At 38.3% G+C, this 12,588-nt stretch overlaps 1 protein-coding gene across 12 annotated transcripts in view; it reads right to left on the minus strand.

The window, feature by feature from the left end:
- Positions 1–12,588, minus strand: part of LTBP1 (latent transforming growth factor beta binding protein 1) — a 203,607-nt gene that overhangs the window by 149,579 nt on the left and 41,440 nt on the right. For all 12 annotated transcript variants that reach the window (XM_074579857.1, XM_074579856.1, XM_074579855.1 and 9 more), the window contains exon 4: positions 3,829–4,004. In XM_074579857.1, the coding sequence (XP_074435958.1) occupies positions 3,829–4,004 (176 nt within the window). The remainder of the gene's footprint in view (positions 1–3,828; positions 4,005–12,588) is intronic.

Consider the following 12,588-nt stretch of genomic DNA (forward strand, 5'->3'; position numbering starts at 1 on the left):
AGAAAAGAAAAAAAGCCACAAACACTTTAAAAATCACTATGAACAATTGCAACAGTCTTACCTATTAGGCACAATGAATGAGAATTACAAGTTTAGCACTAAAGAACTTAAAAGTTTTATGTGAGCTTTATGACTAGTTACATTAGTCAGTCTTAGGAGAAGGCTTATATCTCACAGCAAAAAAGATCAAAATGCTTGACAGCAGAAATGACTGCTGGCAGGTAACTGCATTTCACACTCCAGAGTGACTTTAAGTGCTATTATTGTAACCCAAATGGCTTACTGAGTTTTCAAGATTTGTTAATGTGATACATAACTTTACAGTAAAATTCAGTTTAAAAGACAAAAAGAATAAACCATTTTGCTGCCTGAATAACTCTACTATACTGCATGTTCTGAAAGCTATAAGCGAAATGAACTGCTCATAAACACACCAGAGTAAATGTTCCAGGAGGAACCTCAAATGGATTTTAATTGAAAAATTTTTAATGTGACTAATCTTTAACATTTTTTCTCTACTATCTCCAAAAGCTGATCTGGCAGCCCTATAATGGAACATTCAAACACAACTGACTGTCTATGAATCAGAAGATACCCAGGAGCACCTATTCAAGGTTGGCAGTTTTCCTCCCAAAGCACCATTAGCCCACATCTCATTTGCCTCTGCCAGGACAGACCTGTCTCTAAAGGTATCTCAGGACTGGCACTTGTTCCAGTTTCAAATATATACATTTCATGTCACAGGACTGAAATAATCTGTAGAAGTTCAGAAAAATCAACACCAATTGCAGCTGCAGCTGGAAAAATAGATATATTCTATGAAGCACATCTTCACAGATGCCAGTATCTATCACAGTGTTAATACTTCAAAATAAAATGCATAGAAATGATCAGAAAAAAATAACAGAATGACTCGCTATGCACCCCATGTTAATTGATAACTATGAACTCTTGGGTGATACAAGTAAGTACTATCTGGCTACTATTTCTTCTGTTCCCTGAAAAAAGTTATTTAATGATAAGCAAAGAAAAAAAGGTCTTGAAGTATTCAGTACTAACTTTATGGCTTTTGTTTTTTAATAGAATTTTTACATTTTCCCCCTCTTCTTTTCCAAGTATCTCCACATTTCCATTACTGATTCCTTTGATCAATGAAATCACGGAATCACGGAATTTTTCAGAGTTGGAAGGGACCTCTAGAGATCATCTAGTCCAACTCCCCTGCTAAAGCAGGATTGCCTAGAGCACACTACTCAGGGCTGCATCCGGGCGGGTCTTGAGGGTCTCCAGAGAAGGGGACTCCACAGCCTCCCTGGGCAGCCTGTTCCAGTGCTCTGTCACCCTCACCGTAAAGAAGTTTTTTTCTCATATTTGATCGGAACTTCCTATGTTCCAGCTTGTGCCCATTACCCCTCGTCCTGTTACTGGGAACCACTGAAAAGAGTCTGACTCCATCCTACTTAAACCCACCCTTTAGATAAATAAGAGGCCCTGCTATGAAACAAGATTATACATTTAACAGCATTGAAAAGATACCATGATATAATCAGTCCCTCTCCTAAATTTCCTTGTATTAACTAGACAATGCATGTCAGCCCTGCCATAAGCATGAGATAATTTGCAGGAGCTCATCCCTCAGTCCAAGATAGGGCTAGGAACTGCATATTCATGGTTATCACAGAACACCTGACATTAAATTTTTCACCCTAATCTTACCTCACTGTAATTAATTCAAACATCCCTAATATTAAGATATGACAGTTGAAATTTATCACTCTGTTTTTATGGAAACAAGTAGCCTTCTATCCTTGGAATCCATTCCAGCACCTCTACAAACCAGAAGCCACCCTAAATAGATACAGCTGACCACGTTCTAGGTCTTCTGTTGAGGCTAGGGATATACAATCTTAAACTCTAATAACACACAGCTCAAACTGCACTCTGTACTGACAGATATCTAAACCACTCCATCAGAAGTTGCAATCACTGACTCCCACCTCATAAATGCAGAAGTGGAGAGAAAGCAGGTTAAGTGACCCTTTTTAGGCTGCTCAAAAGGCCAATATTAGAAATTTCAACACCATACAAATAGCCTCAGACTTAGTCCTGCATTTTACCTCTGAGGCAACACTTAAGTCATGGCTGATCTTATCAGGCCACAAAAAGTGTTTTAACTATCTGTCCTTTTGGTGTTTTAGGAATCATACGCTTTCCGATACAGGTAGAATGTTTTACTAACACCACTCACAGAGGGGCTGCTTAGGACTTGATAACAAATGCTCTATGTTTTCAGCTCCTGGCTTTCCTTCTCCCAGTCACATCCCTCAGACTACTGTAATTAACAGAGGAGCTCCAATAAGCCAAAAAGAGCTAGAAACACTGTCTTCCTTTGTCTTGGAGCTGCATGGAGTTATTTTTCCTTATGCTATGATAGAAGAAAAAAAATCAAAATCTCACACAACCCTTCGTTTAGCGACAGCTTGGTACATGCAAGCAATGCTGAGTGTATCTAAGGTAGAGTGACTCAAACTGCCTGAAAGAAAGGGGCAAAAGTGAAGAATTTTTGGCCAGGATACAACCGGCAACAGTCACTCCAAGTATTGGGAGAACTATACAGCCTGGGATTTGCAGTCTTTGGTCAGCAGGAGTCAGAAGAGAAGGACACATCCAGTCCCAGTGGACATTAGTACCTTATTTGGAGGAAAGTTACAGATGGCTGGAAGAAAAGCCATGGTATATCTTATTAGCAAAAGGGACTGACTATTGGTTGATGTTGACAATGTGATTAAATATCTTTTTGAAACTTCTAAGAAAGGGATATAGTGCTTTGAAAGCAGTATACTACACAACTCTCTTAATCTAAAGACCTATGGCTGCCCCCTGTTCTTCCCATTAAGCCCAAGAGTCTAATTAACCACTGATGAACTTGAGGTAAAGGAATCAGGGGGATGTATTTAAGTATAAATGGACAGACCGTAAAGATGTTCAGTACAGAAATGCAAAGATACTCACACAAAGATACCATATTTACAGATTTAGAAGGAAAGGCTTTTCCCTAAATCCTCAGCAGAACATATTTGTCTGTGCTACAGCAGAGGAAGTCTGTCAGGAGACTGCAAGTACCTTAGTTCTCCGTGTTAATCAGTCCATTATTTAACTGCAGGAGCTTTTCTCCAAATCAAGCCAGCAGACGCTCTGTAATACCTAACCGATAATTCATCAAGCTCTTCATCTTTTAAGCCAAAACTTGTATTCAAGCTCCCCACACAATGGGGCATGAGCCAAGGCCACAAGCTGGGCACCTACACAATCCTTTTTTTTTATAAATATGAAGCAGAAACTCTTATGCAGCCTCCATACTGTGCAGAAGTTCATAAACACATAATAAATTAAATATAGAGAAAAATAGTCACCAATGAGACCACGATTCTGGACTCCAGCTTTCCAAGAAGGGTATCCATCATAATGAAGTAAAGGGAACTGTCATCTTATGCTGATGCACTCAGGGTTATGCCTACTCTAGCAAGTGCTCACAAAGCACCTTTTATCTGAAGGAAAAACTATCATCTAGAAATAGCACTATATTCCAGCAGTGAATCAGATTCAATTTTTTTTCTTCACCCAGGAAGTCCATTTTGCCTCTCAACAGGATGCAGAATTCTGGAGCATTTGCTAATCTAAGAATTATCTCATGTTTAATTATTATTTTCTGTCTAGAAGTGTTACTGCAATTCAGGTGAACAAAAGAAATTTTCAAAATCTTCAAAAAAGGGAGGGGGAGCTTTTGTGGAAAAAAGAAGGGAGTATGCTTTTTGCATTTGTACTCACATTGAAAAGGTGATGCAAGTTGATCCTGGCCCAGTCTCAGCGGTAACGAGCCCTCAGTGGACTGTTCTCCTGAAATTACTTTTTTTACTGGATAATATTTAGGTTTGATCACATATTCCTGTGTTTGGCCATGATGAAGATTCATCATCAGTGTCTGAGATGAAAGGGGTATCATCCTGTTTTAGGAAAAAAAAAAAAAATAGAAGAGACAGAATGATGTAAGAATTAATAAATCAGACTTAGAAACTACTGGTAAAAAATTAAAAGCAAATCCATCTGTACTCCAAGTTCTCAAAATACAGTTTGGGAAACTTACTAGCCTTCAATTTAGCACCGAGTTTCCTACGCATTTAGCATTCTCATCGTCTTGTCAGCTCAACCGACACCTGACAAATAAAAACTATAGGGATTATATCACTTCATTTTTGACATAGCAAGAGAAGTATCATGGACAGAAAACAGAGAGTAATGGGAAAAAGTCCTCCTCAAAATCATGAGTTGGAGCTCAATGTTGTTAGCACACAGAGCTTTCCAGACTGGTTAGAGAAGCACCAGTGCATTTAAACCTCTCTCAATTTCTTAAGACTGCCATTTCTCACCAGGTATGTTAAAAGTAGAACCTACGCCCAACTGACTTTCCCTGCTCTGTTCCCAGAAACCCTGTTCCCTACCCCACCATACCCCTCTAGCAACAGAGCAGAGCAGTGCTGTCCTTCTGCTCTTTCAGCCTGTCTCCCATCTTATCAGAAGGTCTCTGTTTCCCAGCTCCACATTATTTTCCCCATCCTGCACCATTGAACATCTCTGACAAATGTTCCATAACCACATGCCTTTTTTCACAGCAAAACTATTTCCCCTTCCTATTAAACAAGATGATTCCTTCAAGCTCACTGATTCTCTGTCCGTCCCAGTTCCTTACTTGTATTGTTAGATTCCTCCCTAAGACCTCAGCTTCTCACTGCACAAGACCTTGCCAACTTTCAATAGAAATTCCCTTCTCAAAAAACATGGTTATTTAGCTACCACCAGCAGCAGGAACCATTTCTTTAGTAACAGACAAACTGGCCTTCACTCTTCCACAGTGCTACCCAGCAGTAAACAAGCAAGGGAGCAAATCACACAGCTGTTAAGCACATGCAATGAAACTGCAAGCCGCTTTGGCTGTAGAATTCCAATGCCTAACAAATAATAGCACACCTTCAAGTTATAAACCTATAAAACAAGCTATTAAGCAAGTCTTCAAGAAGTTGTAGTTAACCTAGATCACACTGTAGAGATTCACGTTCCTTAGAGAGTAGTATCAATTACTAACCTAGTAACAGTGGCTACTAGGACTACAGTGTCCTTTGCTCAAATGAAGTCATAAAGAGTGGGATGCTGTAAGCCTCTCTCACTTCCTTCTCAACTAAGGGTCTGTGATAAGTTCATCCTGCCAAGTGGAAAAATGAGAAAGTCATGGGATTTGCAACAACCATCCCGCAGAGAAACAGTTCTGCAGGGTAAATAACTGCCCTCTGAGAAGAAGGCATGGGCCCTACATCAGAGAACAGCTGAGCAGCACTTCCCCACAGCGGTGGGACTGAACAGTTTCAGCTGAGTGAGAAGTCGGACGATTACTGTATTGTTTTCCTACATGTGGAGCCTGAGCCAGCCTCTATCTCCAAAGAAATGCTTGATTCCTTAGTCATGTTATTCAAGGATGCTTAGTAACTGCTGTAGCCAATGTATTTGTGGTTAGAACACACAATAGGGTTTTGTCCTACACAGATGCTCTTGTTAACTTGGATCAGTTTGAGAAAAAGTGCATTCATTACCAGAGACATTCTAGGACTTAGATACAACAGAAACATAACTCCTAAGACTATTTCCAAGTCAATTTTTTCTAAAACTGTGCTTACACAGTCTCATTATGTTCAGTAAAAGTACCCTCCCTAGATTAAGAGAGAATACTCTACTTTCCATGTCATCTTTAGGTTTCCTACTAGCAGATCTGAAGAGAAGCTTCAGGGATGTTGGAGGTCAGGCTCAGAATTCAACACAATCTGATAAGAAGTATCACCAGGAAGACCTCAGCCTGCAATAAAGGTGAAGTCACTGCCTTCAGTACTGCTTACATACGAATTTCATTTCTTTGAAGAGTTACTTACAATCCTTCCTGCACAACCTATTTTTTTCTACAGATCTCGTTTGACACCTATGTATAAGGACATCCATTGCTGTACCTGGACATAAGAGGGTCTATACTGAATTCTTCCCATGTGACGTGTAATCAGCCTGCGACAGAGGTCAAAATAGTAGTTGATACTACAGCAGTCTATTAGAAGGTATATTTATTTAACAGTGTTATCTTCTTTGACTGGACACGGGCAGACGCTGCCATTTAAGTGCCTGTCTGTACCTATAGGTACACACAAAAGTACACCAAATGTTTAAAAGTTGCCCGGTACTGGACATCTACTACTAACTAGTGTGGATGCAAGCTAACTGGCAGCAGGTTTTTGCCAGCCATCTGATCGGCTTGACTGGTCTTCCTCACCAGAAGTGCAGTTCCAGTAGGAGCTGATATGGTCAAACATCAAAGCATTTATGAGATCCCTCTGATCTGACTGTTCTTTTGATATTCAAATTCTTCTCAACATGACCTACTTCTTTAAGATGTTAGTTCATAATCAAAAGGATATTGCATAGCTAACTGAAATGCTGCAGCTTCCATTAGAATCAAGGATACTACTCTTAACTATATCATGGGAGCTATATGAGACCAGTCATGTAGCTTTGATATCAATGGCTTGGGCACAGATGCTAGTGAAGGACCTGTTTTTTTTCTCCCTCGACCAGCACATAGGGGTCCTTCAGTGCTGCAGGACTTATAAATAACAAGATATGCTTTCTAGTGGGCTCAGCAACGCAGCGAGGAGTAATTTTTTTTCCTTGTATTGATCCCTGTGAAAGAAATCTTCAGAAATATCCCTTCTAATTGACCTCAGAAGACAGAGGAGAGCCTGAGCCTCAGAGAGAAGGCAAGTAATATGTCAGCACTGAAAATGATTAATATGAATGTAAAATGTCACAACACTTCAGGCCTAGTTTGGTAACAAGCATCAACCCAGTCCCTGTTGAGTCTTTGAACAATCCTAACAGCTCTGCTATCATGTATTCCCAATCCTCCAAAAAGCAGTGGTTGTTGCTATGACCATTGGTGCCAGCTTGCCAAACAAGCCTCCTGCCAGCCCAGAAATACTACTGCTTCTTCCCTTTCTTGTAGGGTGGCCTCTGCCAAGTTCAGGAGCTCTGCCTGGGCCCCTTATGCTGGTCCTGTCTTTGCATGGGGGCCCAAGTGCTGTATCCAAGTCACATCACCTGCCCCAGGGGCCCCTGGCACAAAAGCAAAAGCTAAGCCTACTATTATGCACAGGTTCATTGAGCTGACACAAGGCAAATGGTCCAGGCAGTTTAATCTCTGTTCAGAATACACCAGGGTAACAATGCTAGGCACTGAGTGTTTTCATCTATTCCCAGTGTTTGATATCCAAATTAAAAAAACAATAAGTAGCAGGATAGACTTATTTCTTCACAACACTACTCAAGGTTCAAGACCACTAGGAATAGCTGGTGCTATCTTGCTACCACAGCCCCCACGATGATACTCCAAGTAGGTCACAGACTCTCTAAACCAGGTTTTTATAACGTAAAACAAAGAAACAAAAGGCGTACTCATCAACTCATGGGCACTATACTGAATATTAAGAGATAAATAGTTCTTATCGATTAATAACAACCATCACTGCAACTGAAGGTATTTTATTGCTTCCCAACTTTGACGTGTAGCCTACTGCACATTTGAATGCTGCGCAAATTCTGTGGAACCCCTGGGCATAGCTGCAATACAAAATATTCAAGTACTACTAATGCTCCCTGTAATATTAGTTAAAAAGATGCAACTGTTAGTTCCAGTCTTCAAGTTTTGCTCTAAACAGCCAAGACTACATAAGATTTTTGCATTAAACAGGCTTATGTCACTAATTTATCTGGTAGTTTGTAATTGGATGGGCAAAACTGACATTAACTTAATAAACTTGACAAAAATTTTCCATTGCTGAACCGTACATTAGGCAAACAAATGCCTAACTGCATTTTCAACAAACACTATGATAAATACATGTAAGGCTACAACAGCACTATAGAGGGAGAATAAACATTTGCAGCTAACTATCATGCAAAAGAAAGCTCTCTTGCTTGATAAAAGCAAACCAGGAATGCAATGTATCAGAGTAACTCCGACAAGTAGAAATGAGACCAGCAACGTCTGGCAAGAAAAGTACTGTCTAGACTAAATAAGACAAGCCTGACTCAGGCTGCTTTCTTCATTTTATTTACTGTAAGTCTGATGCTCCCATGCTTGGCTCCTAGCTAGCAGTACTTAGAAAAAAAAAAAAATCTGAATTGCTAACACAATCATTTTATACAAACCTACAAATTAATTCCTTCTTCACCACCTTCTCTCAAACTCACAACGAAGTCAAAAGGAGAAGAAAATCCAGCATTTTCTAAAATTATGAGATAATAAAGAAAATATGCAGGACAGTTTGAAAGGCATGAAAACAGAACTAAATCTACCCCGCACCCCCCCCCCCGTAAATTATTAAAATTCAGTTGCTAGTTCAGACTGACCTTTGCCAGCTGTTTCCTCCTTACACTGCTGCTCCGATTTTTTTTTTTTTTTTTAAGATACATGAAAAAGTTTAACTTCCCAGCTGATGATGAACAGATGGGATTTCTTCAAAGCCCTTTACATTATCATACCCAACGTTAATGAAGCATGGCCTATTTCACAATGTCCTGCCCGTCACAAGAGATGAAAGAGAGCTTTTCTTTCTTTTCACTATTGCAAGAATTCCGCACAAAATTGATTTTACATATAAAAATGTATTTTTTAATGCATAATTAAAAATCCTGTTCCTGAAATACAGTGCAAGTACTGCAAAACAAGCACTGAGACCTGCCTGCCCTAGAATAACTAGGGTTGCATTAATATTTTCATTATAAACTTGCCTTGACTTTGTGATACATTTTTCCGCAGGCAAAAATTTGCAAAGATCATGGTTTGGATATGACTAATTTGTTTTCAAAAAATGCCTTCAATTTATTCATTTTTACTTTTTTTACACCTTTAGAGGTTAAGATGTTTTCCATACCATAGTTGAGATCTTAGTTGATCATAATCAAGTTGATTTGATTCGTAAAGGAAGTAATACTATAAATCTTTATTCTATGCCAAGATAAAAAAAAAAGTAAACAGAGAATCAACATTATCTGTAAAGTTTTCCACAGAAATGTAAAACATTAACTGTTATCCACAAATACCAGTTCTGCCCAACATAAACGTAATTTCTGTGGTAAAATCCTTTTTGAAGACACTTTCAGGGATTATCTATTCTTAAGTGTTTGCTAATAAAGTTAGCCCTCTGTTTGCAGATTCAACTGAATTACTCATTATTTAGAACCCTTTTGCCAGCATAAGCTGCTGTAATAGCTGAATGAAAGCTCTGTGAAACAAAGAGTGTTTTCAAACTAAGCACAACTATGACTCCGTTGATTCATTCCATCTTCTGCATACAACACAAACCGAAATGTGTAAATTTATGAAAAGGTTTCTAAAGAGAAGAGGTACACTGATTTTTCCAGAATCATTGGCAATTATTTGTTTCCTAGATGTCAAAAAGTAGAAAAGGATCTTACGGCAAATGAAAGGTATTGGTTGGTTGAATATTCAGATACAGAGCAGAAATACAGATGCTCAGATGCACAACTCGATGGAAGCTACAGTTCTTGCAAGTTATGCAACAGCAGACAAGTATTTCTCATATAATAGAGCATTTAAAGATTAAACTTGAAGAATACTTCTGAAAAGAAATTAACTTATGTAAGTGGTAATTCTATCAGTGAGAAAAAGGAAAGCTTGCCTACTAGATCCTTTCATTAGAATGAGCACAGAAAGTTTGTTCCTCCCCTCTCCCAAAATGCCATCGAGGTACAACTGATGCAAACCTAAAAAATCTTCTTAGAGTATTAAGTCTTAACTATCCTCAAAATAAACCAACACTTAAGGAAACAGTATGCGTGAAGACTAGCAAAATCCGAAATGAGAACGATGAACAAGAAACAACAGAAGTCTTTAGTCTCACAGTAACAGCAACTTACAAAATTCCCTTTTCATTGTTCACCAAATGAAAAACTAGGAGCTACAAATGATTTATTGTCTTATGCATACCTTCACCAACACTTAACCAGTGAAGCTCTTCATGAATTCAGATCAATTAATTTGATATCCAAATTATTTTTTACAGGCTCTCAGACATACATATAACTTCAAATTGTCAGGCACCTCTTATTAGCAAAGTTCAAGGAAGAAAAAAAAAAAAAAAAACAAAAACAAAACCAAAAAAACATCACAAACCCCAAAACAAAAACTCTAGGTGTGTTGATAACTTGCTCTTTCTGACCTGCTTTTGTTGATTATTTTTTGTTTTGTTTTTTTTTTACAGGACACTATATTTGATAATACTACATTCATGTAAGATACTTTGTCAGTGTCTTCTGGAAATCAGGGAAGGTATCAAATTCTTTAATAATTCAGCTTTTAAAAGAGTGGCTGCCAATATCACAAATATTTGCATTAAAAATTTGACCTTTGGGCATCCACTACATTACAACAGTGAGTTAAGATGAAATTCATTAGTTGATGGCAAGCTTACTTAACCAGAGCTCTGATCAATACATAATCTTTAGTAAAATTAGCACATAATATCCCCTCCCTGTTTCACATTACATTTTCTACAGAAAAATCACTTTTGTTTTCATAGGTCTAGTGGTATGTTACTGAATATTACACTGACACTGTGCAATAAAAAAAATTACTCTGATAAAGACACATTAACTAGTGATAATTTCTAATCTGTGAGACGAACTTTGGTATTAGAAAAGTATGCTGAAATGACAATTAAAAATAGAAACATAAACTCCCACGATTGATGTTACACGATAAAGGCAAACGAGCACAGCTGCCGCAAAGCAAAACCATGCATCACTAATCTACTCAAATTCCTGAGCATGTTAAACAAAACAGCAGACAAAGAGCCCAGTTGGTTGATATAATTTATTTGAAATTTGAAAAAGACTTTGAAGACTTATCTTACAAGACACTACTAAGAAATCCTAAATTATAGAACAGTGTTGCAAGCTTAAAATGGTCAAAGATATGGAATGGAACAGAACAGATACACTTTTTTTCATGGGCATATATTAATTATGGTATGTCCTTTTGAAGTCTACCAACACATACGTGGTTTGGTAATACCTCACTTCTGCTAAATAAGTAACAGAATTATATGAAATTCTGTTACAGTAATTCAGAAAACCCTCAAATCTAATTTGGTCTTCCAGACTAGCAAGCATATATTTATACAAGATAAATTAATTCTGAGAATACACTTACGGCCTTGTCTAAATTAAGCAGAAGTCTTAAATCCCTGGAGAAGTCTCCAGAGAGACCTTATAGCAGCCTTCCAGTACCTAAAGGGAGCCTACAGAAAGATGGGGAGGGACTGTTGATCAGGGAGTGTAGCGACAGGACAAGGGGTAACAGTTTTAAACTGAAAGAGGGGGGATTTAGATCAGATACTAGGAAGAAATTGTTTACTGTGAGTCACTGGAACAGGTTGCCCAGAGAAGTTGTGGATGCCCCATCCCTGGAAGTGTTCAAGGTCAGATTGGATGGGGCTTTGAGCAGCCTGGTCTAGAGGGAGGTGTCCCTGCCCAGGGCAGGGGGGTGGAACTAGATGATCTTTAAGGTCGCTTCCAACCCAACCCATTCTATGATTCTGTGATAAGTCTGTAATTTAGGAATCTAATAACTAAATAAAAGTAAGTATGCCAGTAGAGAACTTAAAACCTTGGTCTACCCTTGAGATTCTGACAGGTTAAGTCATGATTATAAAAAAAATAATGCAATGAGCAAGTAACTACACCATCAAGTTTTTGTGTAGATTTTTGTGTAGCAAAAATGTTATGTCACTACAGCTTGTTATGTCTAGGAAATGTTTTAAAAGTATGACCTTACTGGTATAAGCAGAGCTTCTCAGAAGGGGTCAGGAATAGGGAATTCATCACAGGTTTATAAACCTATGATGTATTTAAAACCTGTTCGTAAGTTAGACTTCTGTGCAAGTAGGAAAAGGCACAAAAAAGACAAGATGATTAATAGTAGATAGAAAGGAAGAGAGGGGGACTCGGAGTACCTGGACTGTAGATGAAGTCCAGCAACATAGCAATGTGCATCAGAAGCAACCAGAACTTGTCACACACATCACTGATGTCTATACTGACTACAGCCAATCAACTAAGAGACTCTAGCATCAACCTCATACAAAACGAGCATACAAAACTGGATTAAAAGATAAAACTCAAAGCATTGCTGGGCGTAAAGAGCTGAGGGAAAATAACAAGGAAGGCTTTTAAAGACACTGATACCAACAAAGCTAAAGAATCCATGGAGTGCCTAGGCAGGGAAAAGCCAGACTCTGTTTGGTTCCAGGGAAAATTCTTTAGGGAATGTACAACAGAAAGATACAAAATAACCCTTACTTCAAAGTGAAATGCACGAAATTCTAGACTAAAAAGGAAATACTTTTTCCACATACTACAGAATCAGTTTATGGAAAGAACTATCACGAGATATTATAGATCATAATTACTTCCAAG

Source organism: Larus michahellis, chromosome 3, assembly GCF_964199755.1.
Source record: "Larus michahellis chromosome 3, bLarMic1.1, whole genome shotgun sequence".
NCBI classification, from domain to species: Eukaryota; Metazoa; Chordata; class Aves; order Charadriiformes; family Laridae; genus Larus; species Larus michahellis.